Raw genomic sequence first — 27435 nt, forward strand, 5'->3', positions numbered from 1 at the left:
CCTCTTGCACTGTGCTTCTCACATAACTGACACCCAGCTGACTATTGGTGCTTAGGAAGTACTGCACAAGAAGCTTTGCAAGCCTCCTTTGGAAAGAAAAGCATTCCCTGTTTTTAAAAGGTGCATTTTCTTCCCTTTGCATAAGAAGTATTTTCTATTCAAAGTTCCTTCCCCCTGCAAATACGTGAATTTTCAAATAAATACTGCATTTTTTTTTAAAAAAAAAGCCTGTTTGAGTTTGGCTCATTGGGAGATATCTGATCCTTGTGTCAACCCCATAAGCCTGCCTGTGACACTCACATCTAGATGTGTGTGTGTGTGTGTGTGTGTGTGCGCGTGTTAAAGTTTGTGTGCCACCCCACCCCCAATCTCTGCTAAATGGTAGCAAGATTCTAGGGGGTTCCATGTGCTCACCCAGGGTTGTGTCTGGGAAATCAAGACATAGTAGAGACGAAGGTCTTTAAGAAATATGGTTTATTTTACAAATATTTACACATGGGCTTGGGGAGAATTTACAACATTACATCTCAGGAGGAGGCTTTCCTTCACTGTAGCCCAGAATTGGATTCCCAGGCATCTCCATGCCTCTCTCCCAACCTGCCTTCAGCCAGTTCACCAAGACGGTTCGGTCTTCAAAACAGCTTGTCGAGTCCTCCCTCTTTTTCTCCAACCTCTATTTACTCACCCCACTTATCTAGACCTCTTTTATTTTTCCAAAAGGGCACATTTTTCCTGTGTGACATCATGCCTCCTGTAACTGTCCCCTCCCAATTCTGCTATTTAGCCAGAGCTCAGGCAGAAGGTGAATGGCTGGCCATTGTCCAGTAATTACACCTTGATGGCCCTTCTTCCCAGGCGATTTTTTTTGGTTTAGTCTGACACCTTCCCTTTCATACTCCAAACATAATCTAAATTCTGCCATGTAATAATTTCTAACATTTCCTAACTCAGAAACCTAAAACCCATGGGCCAGAAGCAGCTCATAGAGGTCGTTTGACCGGCCCATGAGCCACCCCTGAACCGAGCCGTCTGCTCTCGTGCTGCGCTAAACCAGTGCAGTGCAGTGCGGGAACACACTTCTGTGGTGCCGGAAATCGCGTCTGCGCACATGCAGACACCAAAAATCACAGGCACACACACGCTCGAGATCCAGCCCGTGGAGGGATCTCCGCAGAACCGATTAGGCTCAGGCAAGATAAACCTTGTTGACCCCTGCTCCTGGCAGTTATGGGTGCCTTTGCCCACCCAACTCTGTTTCTCCAGATCTGTATTATAATATGGCCCTAAAAATCTCTTTAAATGTTGTCCATTTTAACCTTCCATTATCCTGTAAGTTTTTTGTTTTTTTTAAGGGAGTGGTAATTTCTGCTGAGTCCATTTCATAGTAAGACGTGCAAAGTTAATTGGAGCCTGGGGATTTTCTAACAACTAATAAAGCCATCATATAGAAGATAGGAGTAAATATAGAAGTTTTTTTTTATCATTCTCTTCTGCATTCATGTGGTATGAACGGTATACAAGTAGGTCATATTATTCAGTACTTTTCAGCTTATCTGCTTAAGACCAAACACAATAGGAATTAAACACACTATGGGTTGGATCCAGAAGAAGGTAGCTATGGAATCAGTGGGACAACTTAAGTCTAATTTATTTCAATGAGACTACCTGTACTGTGCTTGGATGAAGGTGGAGCTGAAGGGATCTTCTTGGCTGGTTCCCATTTTTTACAATTATTGAATCTCCAGAAGAGAGGGGTACTATACCCTGGGAATGTCAATGTCAGACCCTCCAAGTGTCCCTGTTTTCCAGGGACATCCCTGATTTAAAGAATCCGCTCAGTTTTCTGATTTGATCCCGGAATGTCCCACTTTTCCTTAGGACTTCCATATTTTCATTGGAGAAATATTGGGGGGGGGTATGGAGTTATTTGATTCCCAAGCCGTCTAAAGGCAATTCTGTATAGAGAGGTGTGTTTTGTGTTTTTTTTTTAAAAAAATGTTTTATTACATTTTTATATATGTTGAAAGCTGCCCAGAGTGGCTGGGGCAACCCACTAAGATGTGTGGGGTATAAATAGTAAAATTATCATTATGGAATGATAATTCCATTCTCCTATTTTCATTGGAGAAATGTTGGAGGGCATGCAACGTAGCGTCTCATGCTGTTATCTTGGTTTATTTCCCCCAGGAACAAATAAACATATTGGATTGTCTCTAATTCTGTCCTTCAACTCACACAATGTTCTTTGATTCGGCAGAGGTTTTTGTGAAGATGGGCAGAGGGAAGGGAACTCTGTAAATCCATCCTTTCTCTGGCAACCTGCCATGATATGCTGTGGAGACTCTGAGCCCTTTGGAGTAGAGGTTGAATGGAACAGGGGCTGCAGAGGCAAAAGAGTGCCAGTGACAATTGCTTTCACCCTTACTATAAATTTCAGCGTGATCAGAGACTTAGGTGAACAAGACAAAACTAGGTACAATCCTTGATTTAAAAGAAAACAAAAAAATGAAAGGAATGAAACATATTCTGATATTGCTATTAGTGTGAACTGAGAATGATAACTAGACTCTGTTTTCACAATTGAAGGCAGTGGCTCTCTGAACAACATTTACTGTACTGATAAAATGGAGTAAATGCTCTTGTATTTAGATTCTGTCTCTGGGCCTGCTTCCTATTTTTATTTAGTTATTATTATTAAAATTACACTTCACCCTCCTTTCCAAAATAGTCCAGATATCAGATAGACCAATGTGTGAATAGAATGCTGGACCACATCCAGCAGGGCTCTTTCTGTTTTTAGGCTCCTAAAAGACTTTACTTCTTTGAGAACTCAGTTCTGGTTCATTTCCTACACCCTACTCCTATATTTCATCTCCATTCTTTATTATTAACATCACATCTCAACAGAAAATCTGCATGGCAGTAAGAGTGTCATTTATGTACCTTCCAAGTATGGGTCACTAATGCTTCCATTTGTCAGTGAATTTAAACACCAGCATTATTGTCAATGTAACATCAAGGCCAAAGAGCAATGAATGTACATATTACGATTAAGGTAGGTTAAGGTACTATAAGGAGAGAGTATCAATTAGACTTTTATCTCCCTCCCTCTCTCCCCCCGGAAATTAAATTGAAATCCATGGGATTTCTTCTCAATAAAACTCTTAGAATTCAAATAAAAATAATGGAGGTGCATGGAGCAAAAGTGTTATGGAGATAATGAAATGTATTCTAGAAAGAAAGGAATATTAATATATTTGTATAAGCACATCTCTTCAAATGTGCTTTTTGTCTGTGTTGGAGGGGAGCTGGTAGTATTAAACAAATATGGTAAGCTTCACTAGGCAAGAGAAATATGTAACCTTTAAGAGGAGTGTGGTGGGCAAACATAAGTATAGACTGGCCAGCTTGATGTTGCTATTACCAGTCATGTTGAATTGTGATAATACTGCAGCTTTTTATAGTTTTATTGGACTTCATTGCGTTAGTTATATGTTCATGTTTTATCTTTTTATTTTACAGCTCCTAGCCTGTCTGCCCACCTAACCTAGTCTGCATTGAGTATATACATAGAAAACTAGTTTAAGGATATAATCCGATATCTACCTCCATGGGAAGAAACCCCTGCTTCTGTTGACCTCTGTTAACTTCTGTTAATCAAGCAGGAAGGAAGGGAAGAAGGAATCCTATTTATACTCAGATGGGGAAAAGTGAACATAATGAGATTTATTCCATTGTTATGATTAGGATGCATGCAAGTAAGGAATTGAACAATATTTAAAATTATTATTAAGGCATATAACAAAAAACAATAAATAAGATTGGAAAAACTATTAAAATAAAATTTCTAAATCATAAATGAGTTGCCTTCCAGAAATTGTTGGGTTACAATGCCCACCAATCCTGACTATTTGCAGGTGGGAAGTTTAATCCAACAATACCTGAAAGCAAACCTGTACTATCATTGCTCAAAATAACTTTTTTCATGTAACTTTTTACATTTGTCTCTATTTCTTCATAACTCTGCTCTGCTTTTATATCTATGAAATTTCTAGTGCCTGTATGATGAAAGAAATCTTTTTTCTTTCCTATATTGTTGCATAGTTCACAATTTTATAGTTATTGTTCCATAGATCACAAACTTATAATTTTATCATAAACAATAAGTTACATCAGGAGGAAAACAACCTTACTGATCTTGTCCAGACTTAGCATATGCAAAAGAGCATAAAACTGAAAACTAAAACTTGACTTGACAAACTGATGGGGATATGCCTAATGAAGTTATAGAACAACATTGCATTAATTGTATTTTGTGTTTGATGAATGATACTTTAGATGTAAGATTTAGGTTTAGGATATATGATGAGATATCTATATTCTTACATTCTAAAAGGTAGTTTTGTCTGCTCTTCTCACAGGTTCCCCCCTCCCAATAATTGGAATTGATGGGGCATGATGAGACCAACAAATGAAACAGAAGTTTGGGAATTCATGCTTTTGGGTTTTTCTAATCATCCAGAAATGGAACCTTTACTCTTTGCAATCTTCTTCTTTCTATATGCTGCAACCCTTCTTGGGAACATTAGTATAATTTGCTTGGCCACAGCAGATCCCCATCTGCATACTCCCATGTATTTTTTCCTTCAACACTTGGCATTTCTGAACCTTTGCTACACCACTGCTGTGGTCCCCAAAATGTTGGCCAACCTGATATCCACCAAGAAAACTATATCATATCATCTGTGCATGCTGCAAACCTATATCTCCCTCTTTATGGGAGCAGCAGAATGTCTCCTTCTAGCAGTGATGGCATTTGACCGCTATGTAGCAGTGTGCCATCCCTTGCGTTACACCACAATAATGAGCTACCGTGTTTGTGTGAAGACTGCAGCATCATCTTGGACCATCAGTTTTCTAGTCTCTGTGGTCCCACTCTACTTATCTTTGCCCCCTCTTTGTGGACCCTATGTTATTAATCATGTTTTCTGTGAGGCTCCCATTCTGCTGCACATGATCTGTACTGATACCACCTTAAATGAACTTCTGATGTTGATAGGGGGTGCAGGCACTTTAATGCTGCCCTTTATCCTGGTTCTGGTGTCTTACGGCTACATCATTGCAGCTATCATCAGAATCCGTACCACTAGTGGCAGACACAAAGCTTTTTCCACATGCTCTTCCCATCTAACAGTAGTGACCATCTATTATGGCACAGGAATGTTCATGTACATGAGGCCAAAATCGTTTTACTCCCCTGAGAATGATAAAATGATTTCTATATTTTATGCAGTAATCAATCCTATGCTAAATCCCATTATATATAGTTTCAGGAACAAGGAAGTCAAAGAGGCATTAATGAGAGCTTTGGGAAGGAATGTATTGACCAAGACATAATAGAAATGTATTGGAACAGTGTTCATCAATGGTACTGTATTTTAAAATATGCATTAAATTGCTAATAAACCAAATAAGAATTTCATTATAAAGCATCTTGCGTACTGCCATAAAATGATCCAGGGCCAGCAATAATGTAGATATAATGAAGGACATGCTAAATTAAGGAAGACTAATAGATTCTTAAATTCTTGGGCTCTGGGGTGGGGGATGGTGTCAGTCTTGTTTTTGGACCTGAAACCACTTATCCACAAAGCTTGTGATCTATCAGTGTTCAGCTTCAATTTATTGGCCCTCAGGAAGCCCATTAGGGCCTTCAGACACTGTTCTAGCACTTGCAAAGTCTCTTGAATCATATAATATGAAGAGATAGAATTGGGTGTCACCCACACATTATGAATACTTCATACTAAGTATCCAGATGATGCCTGGGTTTCATATAGAATAGATAAAAGTAGCATGGGAAATAAAATTGAATGTTTGCTTGACACCACGGCATAAACACAAGAGTCCAAATAAAAGACTTGCATGGCTATTCATTGGTAGCAGTCCAGCTGGTAGGAGTGGAACCCCTCCAAAAGTGTGTGTCCAACTTCCAACCCTTTGGTCTACATCTAGCCAATACCTGGCTAGAACTGATGTGGGCTGGAGTCCAGCCGCCTTTGAAGGTTCACTAGTTCTACGCACTTGTAATACACAGATGTATAACTTTTTATAGTGGGGAGCAGGTGTTACCAACATGGCTTTTTTTTATTACATAGACATACAATTCTCACACCAGGAACTGTTCACGAACTCTATAATTGGTAAAATCACTATCATTCCCTCAACCCCCATTTCATGGAGAGACAGTAACATCATCAACAAAAATTCAGATAAGAAACACTCCGTCCTGTGCTGTGTCATGAGAACTGGGTGTTGATCAATAAAAGAGATGGGGTAGTTAACCATAATTTGTTATATCTGCTTTGCTATTTAACAGAACAATTTAGATTCTGTGAGTAAGTCTTAGAACAATTATAGTTGGGAGTCTTGTGAAGAATGCCAGTTTCCAGCTTTGGGATAGAGAGAGATGGGTTTTCAATCAGGTGGTTACTCATCCTGTTATTTTTGCTGCTGCTGCTCCCTTCTCTTGTGTCCAAGGATACCAAATGGAAGCCTAGTAATACTATTAGTGTCCAAGACAATTTGTATCAACCATGAGAAGCCATAATTGGTGGGATATTCTCTTTGGTATATCCCCAGTATCCTGAGAGAAACTGGAATGAACCACCTCGTAGAAGTCATGAAATATATACGTAAGTTCTTTGTAGCTTATTAGCAGGAAGTGTATCTCAACAGAAGTGAATTCTGCTATCTTTAACTCAATGCCTTAAATGCTGGGGGAGGGGTGGGCGAGATCCAGGCCAGAGTGGCTTCCAGAAGCCCCTGTTTAATGAATATTCATGTTTGTTCATCTTGAGAATCCATACTTCACATTTATTTGTTTGAGGCAAAGAGATGTTATCCTACACTTTTCAGTACATTTTCACATTCACTTCACTTATCACAAAAAGTCTGATCCTTTGGTGAAGTAGATCTGGATTGCAAAAGCTCCAAATTAATTCCAATTGCTCAGGTTTATTTTGCCAGGATGTTATTGAATCTCATCTGATATAGCGACAGTCTGGAAATGTCCTAAATTAGAAAATCTAACATGTCAGTTATTTCAATAGAGTTGGGTTAAGCAATGTTTAATTTTAATCAGTTAGATTTTGAAAATTTTCTTTAATGTCTCTTTTTTCTGAGATCAGGAGGACTTCTGGAGTCTACCCATTCTGACCAATTTCAAACCACTGGTGTTTGATGGGCAGTGGTACATCTTTTGAATTCACAGACATATAAGTTAACCAATGCTGGTTGATTCACAATTTATGTCACAGACCTTCTTGTACTGTCAGAGGCCGCTTTTCTTTTTCCCTGAGGCATTTCACCTCCCTTTCTCAATCCAGAAATGAATGTGCAGGAAACATATATTTGATAAAAGTAAGCTTGACTCTTTGTCAATCTCATTGTAGTTCAGTGCTGAATAATTATCAGCATGCTCTCGGTTTGTTGTTTGCCGTTCATGAGATCAATAAGAACCCAAAGCTTTTGTCCAATATTACTCTGGGTTCCCATATGTATGACAACCTTTATGATGAAAAGATGACATATGATATCATGCTGGACCTACTATTCACTCCCGTCGTTCGGTCCCAGCGCCTGCCAACCTAGCAGTTCGAAAGCACCTCCGGGTGCAAGTAGATAAATAGGGACCGCTTAACAGCGGGAAGGTAAACAGCATTCCGTGTGCTGCACTGGCTCGCCAGATGCAGCTTGTCACACTGGCCACGTGACCCGGAAGTGTCTGCGGACAGCGCTGGCTCCCGGCCTATAAAGTGAGATGAGCGCACAACCCTAGAGTCTGGCAAGACTGGCCCGTACGGGCAGGGGTACCTTTACCTTTACCTTTTATATTGAAAGTTAATAGTATAATTAGATTCTAGGAGCTCCCAACAACAGCTCAGACATGTGCTATTTCTTTGCTCTCATCAGCACTGTTTTTTCTCCATCAGTTTAACTATGGTGCGTATGAGTCTACACTTAGAGGTACAACAGATTTCCCATTTTTGTATCGAATGTCACCAAGAGAAACTCTTCAACTCATTGGAATTACTCAGCTACTTTTGCATTTCAGATGGACATGGGTTGGGCTCATTGTTTCAAATGATGATGATGGAGAAAGCTTTGGTCAGATCCTGACATCTCTGCTTCTGCAGTATGGCATTTGTGTTGCCCGCCAGTATAAAGTAGGAGAATCAAAATATGTGTGGCATGAAACTTATCGCAACTATATGTCAAAGTTATATACAGAACTTTTCTTAAGTGAGATAAATGTGGTAATAGTCAGTGGAGACTATAATTTGATGAGTGGATTACAAAACCTCATGGGACAAAATTGGGAGATCAATCCTGGGAAAGTTTGGGTCATAACTGCTCGGTGGGATTTCAGACAGCATATTGGTTTATTAGTAACACCTCCGGAAACGTACAGTGGTGCTTTTTTCTTTTTCAGTCCACAAAAAGCCTGTGCCAGGTTTCCGTGAGTTTCTTGGGAGCTTTATGTCTGATAAGCCGGTGATTCGCTTTTTCATGGATTTCTGGTCAACTGCTTTCATTTGTTATTTTTATGAAGACAGCTTTTCACGCTGTTCACAAAGTAATATGTGCACAGGCAAAGAGAAACTGGAATATCTGTCTGAGTATACATTTGATATGGATATGACTGGTGAGACCTATTGTATCTACAATGCTGTCTATGCTGTAGCCCATGCTTTACATGCCATCTATGAGTCAAGACCAAGAAGAGACAGAATTGAACAGCTGAATATTCCATCATGGCAGGTAAATACATTGCCATAATAAAGTGTATGAGCTTGACATGATGTCTAATGAGGAAAACTGTTTACTTAGAGAATCAAATACAAATAAACAAATATGTTAATGTTTTGTATGCTGGTGAGTTTATAAGAGAATTAGGGAAGTCTGCTATGCTGTATTCATGTGCACAGTAAACTTTGAAGAAAAAGAAGAAGAGGAGGAGGAGTTGGGATTTGGTATCCTGCTTTATCACTACCCTATAAAGGTAAAGGTAAAGGGACCCCTGACCATTAGGTCCAGTTGTGACCGACTCTGGGGTTGCGGCACTCATCTCGCTTTATTGGCCGAGGGAGCTGGCCTACAGCTTCCGGGTCATGTGGCCAGCATGACTAAGCCGCTTCTGGCGAACCAGAGCAGGAAACACCGTTTACCTTCCCACCGGAGCAGTACCTATTTATCTACTTGCACTTTGACGTGCTTTCAAACTGCTAGGTTGGCAGGAGCAGGGACCGAGCAACAGGAGCTCACCCCATCACTGGGATTTGAACCGCTGACCTTCTGATTGGCAAGTCTTAAGCTCTGTGGTTTAATCCATAGTGCCACCTGCATCCCTATCACTATGCTAAGGAGTCTCAAAGTGGCTATCAATCTCCTTTCCCTTCCTCCCCCATAATAAACACTATTTGAGGTGAGTGAGGCTGAGAGACTTCAGAGAAGTGTGACTAGCCCAAGGTCACCCAGCAGCTGCATGTGGAGGAGCAGGGAATCAAACCTGGTTCACCGGATTACGAGTCTACTGCTCTTAACCACTACACCACACTGGCTCTCTTAAGATGCCGTTTCCTGAAAAGGGAACAGAACTATTAAGACATAAAGGAATGAAGATTTATTCCTACTATGTATTGGATGTGGCTGATCCCTGAGCCAAATTGTGTCTATTTGGAGGCACTGGTTGAGTTGGTTTGTGACAGCCACAAAACACTGTAGATTAGGTTTGATGGGCCAGAAAGATCTAGGGCTGTCGGGGGGGGGGGGATATATTATCAAAAAGAAAGAAAAGAAAAAAGAAAAAAAGAAAGAAAGAGAGAGAGAGAGAGAGAGGGAGGGAGGGAGGGAATAAGTGGAAAAACCAGTGGAAAAGCCAAAACCTACCTTACCACTGGCTGAATCTTCCCAAGAGAAGGTAGGAGCCCTGACTTTCCTTCCTGCCTGATACCCCTTCCTTGAAGCAGCACCCTGCAGGATTGATGCCTTTGTGCAACAGCTGTTGAGCTAAGTCATAAATCCTGCAGGGTTCCGGTTGCTCTTTCAATATGTTCTATCTGTCTATGCAGATATAAATCCTGTTGAGTTCAATGAGACTTGCTCCCAAGACAGACTTGCAAAATAAATAATGGACAATTTCAGAATTTGTTTCTTCTATCTTCTTCCAATTCAGCTGAATTCCATACTGAAAAACATCCATTTTAACAATGGTGCAGGGCATGAAGTATTGATTGAATATGGAGAAGTTTCGGCTGGCTATGATATCATCAACTGGATCATTTACCCCAATTTCTCTGTCATTAAACCCAAGTTTGCAAGTATTTCCCCAAACCATGAGTTCACCCTCACTGGGATAGATGTTGTGTGGAACGACAGACTTAAATAGGTAGGAAAATACTTAGCAGCTTATAGTCACAACTGAATAAAAATATGTTACTGTCCAGATGCTGCAGCACTGTTGCCCATGGATCTTAGAGGTAAGATTAATGTTCTTGGAAGTAGGGACAGAGCAGAAACCCACAGAACTTGGATTTCAAAGTGGACTCAGCTGATTCAATCTGGGTGGATCATGAAGCAAAACAGATCATGAATCCTATAAATCTGCAGTCCCACGAGTCCCTTTATGAGCTAGTCCACGAGCTTCTTCACTTGCCTTGTACTTTTATTATGATTATGATTATTTGTTTCTACCCACTTGCTCATAGGAGCCATGAGTGTGCTGGGCTTCTTTCTTCTGTGTGCTTTAAATAGAGCAATGAGACTTGATGATGTCGTGTTGCTCTCAGAGTCAAGTGCAATGTGAAAACATGACTGTGTACACAAACACTCTATTGTAGTTGAGACTGCAAGAAACCCCCAAATTTGCCCATCCTCCTGAAATTACTCTTCAATCATCATATAAATCCCTGAGCCATTGGTGGTTGTTTGTCCATCCCCACTGATATTTCCCCTGAAAATGTATTGTCAATGACTTTAAATAATTATTCAGCTGATTAGAGCAAGAAGTTCTTGGGTTATCAGGTAGAATAGAAATATAGCTGTATTTGTATGAAAATTTGGATGTGGCATAATATCCATATTCTAATCATTAGTTACCACCAAGTTCTAGGTGTGTTGAGAGCTGTCACCATGGACAGCAAAGGATGGTTCAAGAAGGCAAACCAAGTTGTTGTTATGGCTGTAATCCATGCCCAGAAGACATGTTTTCTAATGAGACAGGTAGGTGATATACAGACTGAGAGGAGATACAATAGCCAACTTCAAATATCTAAAGGGCTGTAACATGGAAGCAGCAGCAAGGTACAGTAGTTTTCTCCTTTCCCAGAGGGTAGTACCCAAACCAATGTCTTCGAGTTACATGAAAAGAGATTCCAGCTAAACAATCTGTCTGACAGTGGAATGAACTTTCTTGGGAGGTGGTGGACTCTCGTTCCTTGGAGGTTTTTATGCAGAGATTGGTTGGTCATCTGTCATGGATGCTTTAGTTGAGATTCCTGCATTGCAGGGGGTTGGACTAGATGATCCTCATGGTTCTTTCTGTCTCTACAATACTATAAACTGAATTCTATAATTACATGAGCTGAGTGCAATTAAATATGTACACAAAAGGAAAATATCTTCAAAGAAATTGACCACACATATTTAGGTACACCTATGCCCACTAGTGACTAAAAGTTCTATCATATCCATGGATATTCAGAATAAAATTTTAATATGTTTCAGGGACTTACCACTAGGTAAAGTTTGTATAATGTTGGTTGGGAGCATCTCCTTTCAGTTAGATGTGAAACAGGGAGTCATTATTATCTACCATTAAATTGACACACCTTCAGCTTTATGCAAACTAATAGAGGCATAGCAATGACAACACTTACTGATACTTTCTTGATCCCTTTCAGAAGCAGTTCATTGTCTCAAATGCCCAGAAGATCAATATCCAAATAGGAACAAAAACAAATGTATTCAAAAGGTTCTGAGCTTCCTTGCCTATCACGAGCCCTTGGGCATTGTCTTGGTTGTCCTTGCTATCTTTTTTCCTGCATTAACAGTTTTGCTAATGCACATTTTCCTAAAAAACTGGACTACCCCTATTGTCAAAGCCAACAACTGGAACCTCACCTGTGTTCTGCTTGCCTCCATCTTGCTTTGCTACCTTTCTTCCCTTCTCTTCATTGGCAAGCCTGGGAAGCTGGGCTGCTTGCTCCGGCAAACAGCATTTGGCATCATTTTCTCTGTTGTAGTTTCTTGTGTGTTGGCAAAAACCATCATGGTGGTCCTGGCCTTCCTGGCCACAAAGCCAGGCAACAGCATGAGGAAATGGCTAGGGCAGAAAGTAGCCAGCTCCATTGTTCTTTTCTGCTCGCTCATTCAAGTGGGTATTTGCATTGTGTGGCTGTTAACTTCTCCTCCCTTCCCCAAAGCTGACATGCACTCACAGGCTGGACATATTATATTGGAATGTAATGAAGGTTCCATCACCATGTTCTACTGTGTTTTGGGCTACTTGGGCTTTCTGGCCATTATCAGCTTCACAGTAGCCTTCCTGGCCAGGAAACTGCCAGATACATTCAATGAAGCCAAGTTCATCACTTTCAGCATGCTGGTGTTTTGCAGTGTTTGGATCTCCTTCATTCTGGGTTACCTGAGCACCAAGGGGAAATACATAGTGGCTGTGGAAGTTTTAGCCATCTTGGCCTCCAACACTGGCCTCTTGCTTTGCATATTTCTTCCAAAATGCTACATCATTGTTCTAAGATCTGATCTGAACACAAGAAAGGTCCTAATTGAAAAAAAGAGTTATTAATCCTAAGTGTAACCTCTTATTAGTTGACTTTCTGTTCGTTGCAGGACTGATATCATATCACACAAAAAATCAGTGATTGGCTGCTGTTTCAGACAAAAGTCAAAAGTCAAACCTTATTTCCATTGGGCAGATTGCCATCATTTTCATTGGGATGATCATAATATATTTTCAAACATCTCCTTGGAATAGAGAAGAAAATGGGAACCACACTGGCTTGGTGTAGCTTTACAAAAATTCGCTTTCCCCCTTGAAGTGCAATAGAAGGGTATTGATTTGAAACTCTCATTCCAGCCAACCTATCAACCCCTTCTAATATTCAGGTCTGAACTTTCAGTTTCAAAAATTCAGTCCCCTACTGGTATAGTTATCTGTTCACATTATATTTAATGAAACCCACGTGATGAATTTGCAAATTTATATTGCACTTTCTGTGAGGTTGCCCATGGGCTTGTTCTGGAAGTTCCAGCTGGTGCTTAATGCAGCAGCTAGACTGCTGATTGGGGCAGACACCTGGGGAAAACCACTTCTTAGTGCTCAAGCAGAGCAAACAGCATTTTGGTTTCTCCAGATTGAGGGTTGCTCCAGTTTAGAGCTAAATAATGGGTTTTTTGTGGAGCAAGGGGGAAACTACTCAGACCCATAATTCTAGGCACAGGACAAGTGGAGGAGCCCTTAATCTTGATTCAATCCATAATAATTGTACGTTTTGTATTTTAAAAAAAGAATGTGACATTCTTAATCTCTGGATAGCAGTTTTTTAATTGCTTCCCAGAGGTTCATTGAATGATTTTAGAAGATGAAATAATTAATACTTTGGATTTGTCAGTGATAATATAAGGAAATGTGCTATCTTTTCATCCTCTTTGCAGACTCAGAGTATCTTGAAATATGGGCCAACGTTGTCTTTCTATAGAAACAAGTAGGCATTGTGGTGTACATTTTTATCATCATCATTAGCATTAATTTGGCTTGAATCATTAAATAGTAGTATAACTTCTGAAATAATTAACACACTGAATATCAGTAATACACACACACACTTAAAGAAAATTTGATGAGAGATACAGAGAGGTTTCCAAATTATTGGGTATAGGGAGCATTTGGTTCCATTAATCTGATATTCTCCTTCTGTTAGAACTTCTGCAGGGACATATTTGGAATATCCAAAAATAAGACTCTCACTGTTTGTCCCTCCACTTTTTTCCTGCTGGGATTTGTAAAGGTAAGCATCATAAATCCTGCTATGGGAATATGATCTCTTTCTGTATCATCAGATGACTTTTAGAAATTTATGTGGAGTTATTAGAGGTAGGCTGATAATTGCTATGTTAGAAAAGAGGAGCCTGAGATTGGATACACAAGCTCTGCCCAAATGTAGTATCATAGACCAATTTTGGTTTCCCTCACTTTCTCAGTTCTCCACATTTCCACATCAGTTTCTATTTAAAAAGATCTCATGAAATTTTATCACCACCTTAGTGTCCATTTCTCCTAATATAAACAATTTTATGTGAAACTTTGCTCAATATGCTTCTTTTATAATGTATTTAATGCTATTTTCACTAATATATGCATTTTCATGCACTATTTACCTTAGTAAATGCTTCTTTTTTTGCTAATGGCACTTGACTGATTAACTGCACTGTGATATTCAAAACCGTGAATTATGAAGGATGGCTGTGTTTCATTTTTCATATAGTTTTGGGAAATGTGAATTAGGTACATTTGCTTTGAATGTGAACTGAATTATTCCCCCCACCACCACTGCCACTTTAACCATGAGGCTGGGGCAACATAGCTTTGTATACATGTTTAGGTCTGGGTTGTAAAACATTTAGTACTTAAATACTATTTCTTTGGCAAGTGGAGTTTTAGACTCCACTGGTCCTGGCTGTATTGCTCCATTCAATAACTCATCAGGAATCAAGCAGAATGTTGTAGGGAGGGGGGAGAGAAAATAATATTAATAGTGTGTTTCACAACTGAAGTAACATTCCTGATAATTTAATGAGGACCTCATAACCACACTATATTCAGAGTCTAAAATTAACCCCTGGGTTTTCTCATACCCTTTAACACATGTATCTCTTTGATGACCCAAATCATCAATTTGAAACATAAGAAAACTTTCTGTTCTTGAGTTAGAAATGCATTATAAATAAAACATGATTTTTTTAAAAAAAATGTTTCCTTAATTTTGTAATTTCCAAGAAATTCACCTGCTACAGATCCAATGTACAAGATCATCCATCAACACTTAAGAATTTGGTTTCAAAACTATATCAGCTGACCCCTTCATAAGGACATAAGAAGAGTCCTGTTGGTTCAAAAAATTTGGTTGGTTCATCAAATTTGGCATTGAGTTCCTGATTCGACATTCAGTAATGACAACTTCATTTCCCTTCTGAGATACAAAGAAGCTGACTGAGAAAACACCCTGAAATCAAATGGGGAAGGGATGTTGAAGAGAAGGTATGGGCTGATTCCTGGTGGGAGATTTTCCATTATACTCAATGGGAGCAAAGCCGAGCTTCATATTTCATATAAGATTTTGCTCCAAATAACAAATCAAAGCAGAACACAGAATCAGAACAACTGTTTTGGATGCAGCACCAATCAGGCTGCTTCCAAATGCTATAAATATGGATTAAGAGTGAATCTTGTGGTTGCTGCACATGCCTAGTGAACAACTCTGTTTTTTTCTTTTCCTTTCTTTTCCTAATATATTGTTTCCTATAGAATAGAATGCATGAAAATATGGAGAAATATAATAAGACTATTGTGACTGAGTTCATCCTTTTGGGATTTGAGACAATCCGCTCTGCTGAGATTCTGATCTTCATTACCTTCCTGATTATATATGCATTGACCATTATCGGTAATGTTGCATTAATTGCACTAGTCCTGGCCAATCACCAGCTTCAATTGCCCATGTATATTTTCTTGATTAACCTTTCATTCCTGGAACTCATAATCACATCAGCTGTCATGCCTAAAATGCTAATAAATTTTATCACGGGGAAGAAGACCATCTCCTTTGTAGGCTGCCTTACTCAGTCATTCTTCTATTTCCTCATGGGCTCAACTGAATTCTTCATTCTGGCTGTAATGTCATTTGATCGCTACGTTGCAATATGCTACCCATTGCGCTATGCATCCATCATGAACAGAAATGCCTGTTTCCAGCTCCTTTTGGGATCATGGATTGGTGGATTTCTTATTATTCTAGTTCCCAGCATTGTAACAGCTGGCCTTCCATTCTGTGGCCCAAATATAGTCAACCACTTCTTCTGTGACAGCGCCCCCTTGCTCAAGCTTGTCTGTGCTGACACATCATTGGCTGAAAAGGTTGATTTTGGGACATCTTGCATATTGCTTCTGGGTTCACTTCTTATAACAGTTGTGTCCTATATTTATATTATTGTTGCTGTATTGAAGATACCATCAACACAAGGTCGACAGAAGGCTTTCTCAACCTGTGTTTCTCATATCACTGTGGTATCATTGTATTATGGGAGCTCAATTGTCATTTATGTCCGTCCGACCAAAGGGAACGTTCTGGATTTCAACAAAATAGGCACAGTACTGAACACAATAGTGACACCCATGCTAAACCCTTTCATATATTGTCTCAGGAATGAGAAGGTGAAGGAATGCCTGAAACTTTCATTCAGTAAAATCATAATGTTTCTTAAGAAATGAATGTTACAGGATATTCCATCAATTGGAGTTTTAGGATTCTTTTATTTAAATGGGAGAGAGTCAGTATAAGACAGCATGTAGTATGTTGGACATAGGTCATGAAGACCAGATTCAAATCTCCACCTAGACAGAGAACTAACTTGGATTCCTTAATTTCTGTTATTCTTGCCTACTTCTGAAGGTTGTTGCAAAGATAAAATGTAGTTATTACCATGTATGTGCGCCTTCCCACTCTGTGTGTAAACCTGGAAGAAGTTTGAAAGTGGACATTTTTTTTCAAAAAAGGAATAAATAAATAGGTGCTTTTACTCCTCTGCTTCAATGGCTAAATTTGACTGACTCATGTCTTTTGTGATTTAAAGGGGAGGGTTGGGGGGTATATTTTAATCTAAGTCTTTTTTATTTACTATAGTTATACACCAGCTCTTCATTTTGGTGCTAATTATAAGTGTTTTAAATAAAAGTAAAAGCCTTAAAGTATTGTGATCTTTTGCAACCTAAAGGCCAAATCAAGAGGCAGGAACAAAACCTGGGTTGAACTTAGACCTCCTTATTAAACCCATAACAAATCTCCTGCAGAGGGAAACAACAAACATAACTTCCTCTCAGATGAGCAAACAAAATTGTATTTTCGATTGGATTTGATATCCCGCCTTTCACTCCCCTTCAGGAGTCTCAAAGCGGCTAACATTCTCCTTTCCCTTCCTCCCCCACAACAAACACTCTGTGAGGTGAGTGGGGATGAGAGACTTCAAAGAAGTGTGACTGGCCTAAGGTCACCCAGCAGCTGCATGTGGAGGAGCGGAGATGTGAACCCTGTTCCCCAGATTACGAGACTACCGCTCTTAATCACTACACCACACTGGCTCTTTTTGCACAGTTTTGTGGGTATAATCTTATTTTCCAAACTCAGTATCCTTGTATATGTTGATGGACTCCAACTCTCTGTCCATTGGACATGCTGGCTACAGCTTACTGGAGTGGATAACCAACAAGATCAGAAGGGTGCCAGGGGTAATGAAGGAAAGGTGTAATGATTTGTGGACTGAGCCAATAAATTAAATCATGGCACTGATATATTCTGTTAGGTGTGGAGCTGCCAAAGAAGTATCCCTAATTTTAGAAGAGCATAATATTCTGTCAAAACTCATTGAGGTGCAACTGTGTGGCTCTGCACATTCTTAGAGGAAGTTCCATTTTTCATATCAGCACACCTGAGAATTATTATAAAATACAATGGGAGAGGGAACCTTTAAAAATATATGGACTTGTTAATGAAATCCCTTGAGGTCCAAGGCAAAAATCCTGAAAGCAATAACTTGGGTATTTGGGGGAGCTCAGTGCTGCTCTCTAAAAAGGTAAGAGAATAAGAAGACCACAATGTGCTCATTGAGTGTTTCCCTACCCTCATAATGCCATTTGAAAACAGTTATTTGTTATCTCTCTATACACTGAAGGCAGCCTCTGCTAACTCCATTGTGTGAGGAAGCATTGTAGATTACTTTGATGGATGAACACTGGAACAATGCAATATAGTATGAGTGTATTGCATCATTGATCTGGGAAATGGGGACCTAGATAGGATGCTGGAAGCTCTCAGTTATGTGCCTTGTTCACTTTCAAAGCTGCCTTTGAGAAGAATATTGTTGTGAGGTTCTTTTTTGGGGGGTGGAGTGGATAGGCTGTATGCCTGAGTCTCTTCTAATTCCTGGATCCAACCAGGATCCCATTGCTGGAACAGCCAGACATGATGCTCCTGAGTATGGGTTGTTAAGGTAACAAAGGAAGTGGCTCTCACCAGGAGGCATCCTCCCTCAATTATCTGGTAGTTACAAAGACAAAAACCATAGTTAAAGTTCAAAAGAGCTAGAAGCTAGAAGCAGGAGGCTGCAGGCTAGGCAGCTCAGGGACAGAGCCATGCCTGATTTCTGCTGGAATCCAAGGCTGTGGCTATGGGAGAAGCAATACCATACTGGGGTGTTAATGCTACATCATAGGCTCAGGTTGCATATATATGTAAAAACAACCATATATCATAAAGACACCACAGTCTCCACTGTCCCTCATTCCAAGGAAGCCAAAACCTTGGTAAGCACCTAGAACCCCTGAATCTTGCACCACTCAGAGATTGGTGGTGCATACAACAATATAGCAGAATTCAAAATCTCCGCAAACAAATGTTTATCAGTTCATCTCTCTTCTCCTGCACTGGAAACTTAGAGAGTTTTCAGCTTGGTCTTGTTTACGAAATGCTGCTTCACTATACAGTTGAATGAAAATTGCATTCCAAAATGTAACTCTCAGCTAATGATTTCTATCCATAAGATTTTTGTCTTCAAAAGTTTACTTTCTCTTTCTGCTTCTCACACATTTGTCAAGAAAAGGCACAGTGGAAACTGAAGTAAAAAGGTTTTACACTGTTATGGTCTCTAAAGCTGCTAAAAAAATATGGTGAGCCGAAGCAAACAATCTGAAGTCATAACAAGAGAGATAATTTGTTGGAACAATGATAGACGTGGATTTTAAACTCACCCACTGTGAAGCCGTTTCTAAATCTTATGTGAAGTAGCTGAAACAGGTAAGACAACAGAACATCTCCTTTTTGCTAATTAGAAAATCATCTGAACCTAACTTTGTCAATTGGAAATTGTAATCTATGGCAAGGATGAGGAACCTGTGCTTTCCAGAACAGCTGTTGTTGGTCTGTAGCTGTACCATCCCTGACAAATAGTGAGGCAAGCTGAAGTTGATGAGAACTGGACTCCATCAATATCTGGAGGGCCACAAGACCTCTAATCCTGAGCTTGAGATACAAGCTAGGGGTGATTCTGTATTTCTCATGTTTTGAATCCCAGAGAAAACTGAATCACTTCTCACAGATTTCATTAAGATGAGCAAACCAAATTTTGTCATGCACTGCTCTCTGTGTATGCCCACATTAGCCCAACTTGGTGTTCTCTGGATGTTGATGGACTCTTAACTCTCTAACCATCAGACATGCTGGGCTAATGGAAGTGGGAATCCGACATTGGAAGAACACCAGGTTGTGAAAGTCTGGAGTAAGGATTTGTGGACTGGACTGCTAAATTAAATGATGGCATAAGAATAGAGCTACTATTAGGTTTCTCAGGTTTCTTCTAAATATGTATCCCTGTAATTTCCATCATCAAGTGTGTCAATGCAAGATCTTCTCCTTTCCTGGAACATAGTACTGCTTCTCTAAATATCCTGTGGCCCCTGCTCCTTCAAGTAGCTTAAGTTATAGTATCACAACAACTTGCCTAATATAGTCTATCAATATTGAGGAACTACTTACACACACAAAGGTGGATTCTGGAAAGGGCTAGAACTACCTCTGGGTGGAATGAGATAGCTATCTTATGTGGCATATGCTGAGGGGCAGGGAGTGGTTGTGAGTGGTTGAAGTACCGTAAATAATTTCACACCTGCCCTGTGCTTTCTAAACTAGTGTACTGTCCTGAGGTGTGGTGATGACCACAGCCCCATAACTGGATATGAAATTAGATTCAGTGTTTGGCTTGTGATGCTGGAATGTTGATCATCTTGTCCTTCACCCCAGGCAAAAAAATTTATTGAGCTGGCCTAGATTTTGGGCAATTACTGGTGCGCTTGAAAATGGTATTCTTCAACATTTTAAGAGTCAAGATCCAACTTTATTCCATGTATTTGGGGATCTACATCTTTTTTGTTATATATTAATATGGTTGTGGTGCTGCTGCTGATGCGACCTACCTTAGGTCCAGCTGTAACCCAGTATAGTGGAACCTTGGTTCCCAAACAGCTTAGTTGCCAAACAAATCGGCTCCTGAACACCGCAAACCTGGAAGTAAGTGTTCCAGTTTGTGAATGTTTTTCAGAAGCTGAACATCCGACGTGGCTTTTGCTTGAGCGCAGGAAGCTTCAGCAGCCAATGGGAACACATGCCTTGGTTTCTGAATGGTTTCAGGAGACGAACAGACTCCTGGAACAAATTAAGCTCGAGAACCAAGGTACCACTGTAGTGGGTCCAGGCCTACTTCATAGATGCCAGTTCTTTAAATAATACTGAAAGGCCTTTTTATTTCACTGCTGTAACTAACGAATTTCCCATTCACAATGAACATTTGATAGAAATAAATCATGGACATAAAGAAACTTTCTTTTTCCCAAATATTTTAGTTATTATTGAAAAAGTAAATGCTCTCACTATGATTACTTCCTTTGCAGCTATATTGTAAGGACACCAAATGGCTCTGAAGAAGTATAATACAACAGTGACAGAATTCATTCTCTTGGGTTTCTCTCAGAGTGCAAAGGTTCAGTCCATTCTTTTCTTTATCTTTCTCACAATGTACATCATAACCTGGCTTGGGAACCTCACCATTATAATTACAGTGATTTACACACCCCACCTCCACACACCTATGTACTTTTTTTTATGCAACCTGGCTGTGATAGACATCAGTGATTGCACAGTAACTGCACTCAAAATGCTGTGGGACCTCATCTCTCATACAAATTCCATCTCCTACAACTGGTGCATCACCCAAATGTTCTTCTTCCATTGCACTGGAGGTGCTGTGGTCTTCTTCCTAGTTGTTATGGCTGTTGACAGGTACATAGCTATCTATAAACCACTGCGATATTTACTTATTATGAACCAAGGAGCTTGCATAGGCTTGGTTATTGGAACATGGTTGGGTGGCTTTGCTCACTCTATTGTCCAGGTAGCACTGGTACTTCAGTTACCATTCTGTGGGCCCAACATTTTGGACAACTTTTACTGTGATGTTCCGCAAGTAATCAAACTGGCTTGCACAGACACATACATTACAGAAATACTGATGGTGTGTAACAGTGGACTGCTTCTCACACTGATCTTTTTTATCTTACTTGTATCATATACTATGATTTTGGTGAAGATTAGAATGCATGTCACAGAAGGGAAGCACAAAGCCCTTTCTACATGTTCTGCACAGGTCATAGTAATGAGCTTACATTTTGTTCCAGCAATGTTCATTTATGACCGCCCTTTCCGGGTATCTCCAGTGGACAAAATAACCTTGGTCTTGTACACTGCAATCACTCCAGTGCTAAATCCAATAATCTTCGCTCTGAGGAACACAGAAATGAAAAACAGCATTAGAAAATTGGTTGGGAATAATATGTTATTCAAAACAAGTGAATCAAAATGACATCTTTCTCATAGAGACTGCTGTTCTCAGAACCCTAACCCACAAAAGTCAAATAACCCACACAATATTGGGGCCCCAAAAGATACACTTTCTTTGAGGGGTGACCCAAAAACATAGGCCCAAAAAGCGCTTTTTGGAGGGAGGGGGAGATTGCAGTGCCCAAAATAGTCTCGGTTTTACAGGGACTGTTGAAGATGTTATAGTATTATAGTTATATGGTGTTATAGTGTTATAGTGATCCAATTTGAAAATTCACTGAGAATGGGTACTCTTAGATTTGCCACTCAATTTTAGCTGAAGTAAACATCCATCATGGCTATATATTTTCCTCCTCAGAGGAAATATCTGAATAATTTCAAGAGAAGTTCTTTTTGGCAAGAACCCACACTTCGTCACAGTGGGTGATTTTTGACAGAGGTGCAGAAAGGAAGGTAGTCATTGGAGATACACTATCTACATGTGAGATTAAAATTACATTTTATTCTTGTACACGTTATATACATTCTTTGCCCCCCCTCAAATCTGTGTCTAAGTCCAATTTTGGAACGTTGGTATCTGCATATTATTATTTTTTGCTTTGTTTTTAATATATTCTTTATTACAACATATATAGCTTTGTAATTAAAAAAATGGTTTGAAGTAACACTGTGTCACAACTTTTAATTTTTGGCATGGGAGAAGTATGGGCCATAATCCATAGCCAAATAAGTGAACATTGATAAGGGGTCTTGGGTGGAGTCATGTACAGTCTCAGATTCAACTCAGGGGGGCTGAGAATGGTTGCCTCACACCAGCGTCATGGGTTGGGCCCCGTCAACCACGTGTTAGCATGGAACAGGGATCTGAAGAATTTTGAACAAAGACAAAATGGCTTTCAACAAAGCTATGTAGTTTCTATGTACTGCACACACGCATACCCTTTCCCTCTAAAAAGTGTAAACATGGTTACACTTGCACCTATTGTGATTCGAGGACCCGATCCCCGCTTGGGGAATAAAGACACGTGGACACAGTATGTAAGGTTAATGGGTAAGGAAAAGGCCACAGCTTTATTGATTACAGCATGTGAGAAGGTATTGGCTTAGGCATTGGACCACGGAACATTAGACTCCACCCACTCGGAGAGGGGTGAACCCAAAGGGGGTTTATTCACCAGAAGGTGGAGCCTGTTGATGCTAATACAACTATAGGCTCTCTCCTGATGTCACCGAGGGTCGTGCCATGCCCCCCCCCCCGCCACACGGGCATCGGACAGGATCCACGACTGCCGGATTCCTTTAGCGGAGCACCCCCTGCATGACGCAGGAATCGTCTCCCGCTCACAACCCCTCCCCTCCGGAAAGAGGAGAGGTTTTCTCACAAGAATATTTAAAGCATATTATTTCCTTGATATAATCCTGTGAAGTGTAGCTCTGTGAGGAGTAAACTATAGTTCTATAGTTCACAATATTATTTCATGGAAATAATGGGCTTTAAATATATGCTGTTCACACTGCCCCTGTAAGATGGTTTAGGCTGATATTGATTGACCCAAGTTCCTCCAGTTATCCACATATATGAGTATGGATTTGAATATGCATCTTCCAGGTCATAGTCCAAACATTCTGATTGGTTCTCTGTTAAACTTCTTTTCCATACTGGCTTTGCTGTATTATTATTTTTTTAAAAAAAATATTTAGGTAAATTATATGCCACTTTGTATTTCTATTAAAATCTCTACGTGGTTCAAAATACCCTAAAATATCACAAATGAAAGTCGAATAATAAAACCCCCCACTAAAATAGCCACATTTTAGAACAGAGCAGGTAACAAATTGAAAATATACATTCTTAAACAGAAACAACTAATAAACGTGGACCAATGTAAGTGCAAAACACAGGAATACTGTAGCTATGTATTACTTGTAAGTTCAATTGTATGTGCATGTCTGCTCACAAAAAAAGGAAAAGGAAAGAAACAATATCTGTTGTAATGTCTGTGCCAATATTTAGCTGATTGTAGCTTTGAAAATCTTTAATGATCCCCTTTGTGGTTTTGTTCCCGATTCACAGTGCAGATACAGTTATTCTCCGAAGTCTGATAAAGCTTGAGTGCAGTGGCTGGAGTCTTCCATTGTTTATTTGATTAATAAGAATCCAGCTGGATTCACAGACAAGCCTTTTGGGGAATTATTATTACCTTGGCTGTACTAGGCACATAGGCACCTATGTGCTTTAGGCACATAGTTCAATCAATAGTTTTGTTGTTGATGGTGATGGTGATGGTTTTTTGTTTTAGGTATCACAGGATGTCCGGAGGTGTTAGTGATTTCTGTATAGGGAGAAGCCTACTTAACTTCACTCCCTCTGACAAACTGAAAGGTTCATTTATTAAAGCTGGGACTATGAAATTATAGAGAATCAAGAACAGAACACTTTTTTGTACCTTCTGATCCATGAAGAATCATGAGGTGCTTGGCTGAAAAGGGACACGAGGTTTTTCTTGGAAGTTCCCACTTCCAAAGAACTAGTCCATATTTCCTGGCTTTTTTAAATTTGTCTAATGACATTTAAAGGTATGTTGAAGATAAAGATGATTTATAGGACATATATTGAGGATGAAGTCCCCTTCCATTGAATTACATTCTCAGTTTGCAGCAAGCCTCCTTTCCAAGGAGGGAAGGTCATAGCCAACACCAGCAAGGTGCACAAAATCCATTTTCTCATTTGTTATTCAGAGACAATGAGCCCCAGTTCCTTATTCAGGATATTGTAGAGCTATTCTCCACCTTGTCACCAAAGACAATAACTTTAAAGATCTCAGAGTAATATGTTGTGCACTCTAGCAACTGGGACCCACCTGCTTCTGGAAAGATCTTTTTAGTTTCTGGATGCCCGATCCTGATTATCTTAAAAGGTGGTGGTGAATGGTTTGACTGGCTATCTGCACTGAATTGTGTGCTTTGAAGAGGTGTCCACCAAGTGAAAGGATCTGTGCTTCTAGAAAGAAAATGAAAGTATTTCTGTATCAGCTTGGTCTTTTCTAATTGTAATTAGAAAATGCTCTGCTAATGAGAATGTTGTGGCATCAACAGCATATTGAAATTATGGTTGGTTCAGAAATATAGTTGTAGAAAATTAAATTTTCTGGTCTAAAACTGTGCCCCTGAGGAAAAAAAACACATTTCAACAATATTTTTGTTTATTATTTGAAGATTAAACTTGCTATATAAAAATATAGGTTAGTGTATTCATATGAATACACTTTGCAGCATAATATCATTTTAGCATATTAGGCAGCATATTAAAAATATTTGATGGAGATGAGGAAGACCAACATAGGAAATGTAGTTTATACTCATGTTTCCATTATCTTTACAATTCCCAAAAATGTAAACAATATAATGGCTACATAATGGAATATGTGTCGGCCAACTAACAAAATGTTCTATCAGACACAGAGCTGGTATGACGTACAGCTCCCTTACATCTATAAACATTGTTACAGATATTATAACAACAACAACAACAACTTTGGAAAAAACCCATGCGTACAGAATCCTATTTATAAGAGTGTTCAAAAGAAATACAGTAACAGGAGTGCCAGGAGTTGCCATCTATTAGAAGTAGAAGCAACAGTAGTAGTAGCTCTACTCATGGCAGAGTTAGCAATATTTTCAGTACTAAAGGAATGGTAAAATATTATGATATTATAGTTAGTGTTTTGGTCTTTAGAATATAACATGATCTGTGCCTCTAACTTTTAAGCCACAATAGGAAACTATTGGTTATCTCTTGACATGATCTAACAGAAGCCCAATAAATACTACCAATATAAAGGTCTGGTTGAATTCACTTGGACTTAAATTTTGTCCAGCTAAGTTACCCAGTGTATTATATGACCTATATTATCATTAGAATCAGGAAGAGCTTCTAATATGTAACATTTTCTGGCAGGTGTACTTGATAAGTTGCTTTGGACAATATTTGGTGGCATGATTTTTATTGCTCCTTAGTGAACATTGTTTTTTTTAAAAAAAGGCTTCTTTTTTACATCATTCAACAGGTTGCTCACATGGAAAACAACAGCACAGCAGTGACAGGATTTATCCTCCTGGGGCTTTCTCAGAATCCAAGAGTACAGTCTGTTCTCTTCTTCCTTTTCCTCACTGTCTACAGCACAACATGGATTGGAAACCTCACGATTATAATCAGCGTTATCAGAACACCCAACCTTCACACACCCATGTATTTTCTATTAGCCAACCTGGCTGTCATAGACATCAGTGAGTCATCAGTCACATCACTGAAAATGTTGTGGGACCTATTCTTCCATACAAATACAATTTCTTACAATTGGTGCATTACACAGATCTTCTTCATCCATTTAACTGGGGGTGCTGTGGTCTTCTTACTTGTGGCGATGGCAGTCGACCGGTACATAGCCATCTACAAGCCACTGCGATATTTAGTTATAATGAACAGAGACGTTTGCATAGGTTTGGTAGCTGGGTCATGGTTGGGTGGCTTTGCTCACTCCATTGTCCAGATTGGAATTCTCATTCAGCTGCCTTTCTGCCAATCCAACATCCTGGATAATTTCTTCTGTGACATTCCACAGCTCATCAAACTGGCATGTGCTGATACGTATATCCCAGAGTTGCTGATGGTTTGCAACAGTGGACTGCTCCTCACGTTGATCTTCTTCATCTTGCTTGTGTCATACACTGTCATCTTGGTGAAGATTAGAGCACATGTCACAGAAGGGAAGAACAAAGCTCTTTCCACCTGTGCAGCACAAATCATGGTCATGAGCTTAAACTTTGTTCCAGGAATGTTTGTTTATGACCGGCCTTTCAAGGTATTTCCAGGAGACAAGGTTGCCTCAGTCCTCTACAGCCTTTTAACACCAATGCTGAACTCAATGATCTTTACTCTGCGTAACACTGAGATGAAAAACACAATTAGAAAGCTCACAAGAAATTTTCTGCTTTCTGAAAGGACAAAACCATCACTGTGTGTTCATGAAAGAGAGACATAGAACTTAAGCACCTTTTGTTGATATTTTTCTAAAAGTATATACTACATGTTTAAATTTTATTTTGCTTTCTATTCCCATGCATGGGAATTTGCAGCCTGTCCAGGCTGCTACAGCCTATGTGATGCTCCTGCATCACTCATATGTTTTATGCTTGGGGCTGGGGCAGACATCCCTGTTTAAGAGCTGGGCATACACACCTCTCCCTCTTCTCTTTGCAGCAACACCTGCCTGTCTGAGCTATCAATGTGACTTGCTGGTTGCTTTGGGGCCAAATATAATTTTTTTTGCTGATCCACCTTGTTTATGGGTTTTGTTGTTTTTCACCACTACTGGATAATTGGGTGGTGGGCATTCGATGATCTGGTGTGCTATTAGTTTAGAGTTCCCATTGCAAATTCTCGGCTTTTAAAGGAAAATAATCAAGAAACCCACTTCTGATATGGGCTGCCATGCGCCTGAGTCTTCCTAGCCATTTTAGCTGCTTTACCAAAATTCTGCCCCAACGATATTTTCAATGTTTGAATCCCGGCTATGTCCAGGAAATTGTGAATATATGGCAGCCCTATATTGATTAGCCTCCGGTTCTTGCATCAGGGGTTTTGTTGCCCTAAGCTAAAGTTTCTTTCAGGTTTTGGTTTGCTCCTGAACCA

The 27435-nt window shown here is 39.6% G+C and overlaps 4 protein-coding genes across 4 annotated transcripts; all 4 read left to right on the forward strand.

Annotated features, from left to right (window-relative positions):
- Positions 1-4458: 4458 nt before the first annotated feature.
- LOC310663389 (olfactory receptor 2G3-like) lies at positions 4459-5397 on the forward strand (the record flags this gene model as incomplete). The annotated part of the gene is made up of 1 exon (XM_083411208.1): positions 4459-5397. One exon carries the CDS (start codon positions 4459-4461, stop codon positions 5395-5397), a length of 939 nt encoding a protein of 312 aa, XP_083267334.1.
- Positions 5398-15613: 10216 nt separating this feature from the next.
- Positions 15614-16570, forward strand: LOC310663364 (olfactory receptor 6M1-like; the record flags this gene model as incomplete). The annotated part of the gene is made up of 1 exon (XM_083411174.1): positions 15614-16570. The coding sequence occupies one exon, from the start codon at positions 15614-15616 to the stop codon at positions 16568-16570; it is 957 nt and encodes a 318-aa protein (XP_083267300.1).
- A 4247-nt stretch (positions 16571-20817) lies between these two features.
- Positions 20818-21765, forward strand: LOC310662136 (olfactory receptor 4D1-like; the record flags this gene model as incomplete). Its single annotated transcript, XM_083408905.1, has 1 exon — positions 20818-21765. The coding sequence occupies one exon, from the start codon at positions 20818-20820 to the stop codon at positions 21763-21765; it is 948 nt and encodes a 315-aa protein (XP_083265031.1).
- A 4054-nt stretch (positions 21766-25819) lies between these two features.
- On the forward strand, positions 25820-26785 carry LOC310662137 (olfactory receptor 4D1-like; the record flags this gene model as incomplete). The annotated part of the gene is made up of 1 exon (XM_083408906.1): positions 25820-26785. The coding sequence occupies one exon, from the start codon at positions 25820-25822 to the stop codon at positions 26783-26785; it is 966 nt and encodes a 321-aa protein (XP_083265032.1).
- Positions 26786-27435: the final 650 nt, after the last annotated feature.

This window comes from Podarcis tiliguerta (genome assembly GCF_965153285.1).
Source record: "Podarcis tiliguerta genome assembly, chromosome: 13".
Classification (NCBI taxonomy): domain Eukaryota; kingdom Metazoa; phylum Chordata; class Lepidosauria; order Squamata; family Lacertidae; genus Podarcis; species Podarcis tiliguerta.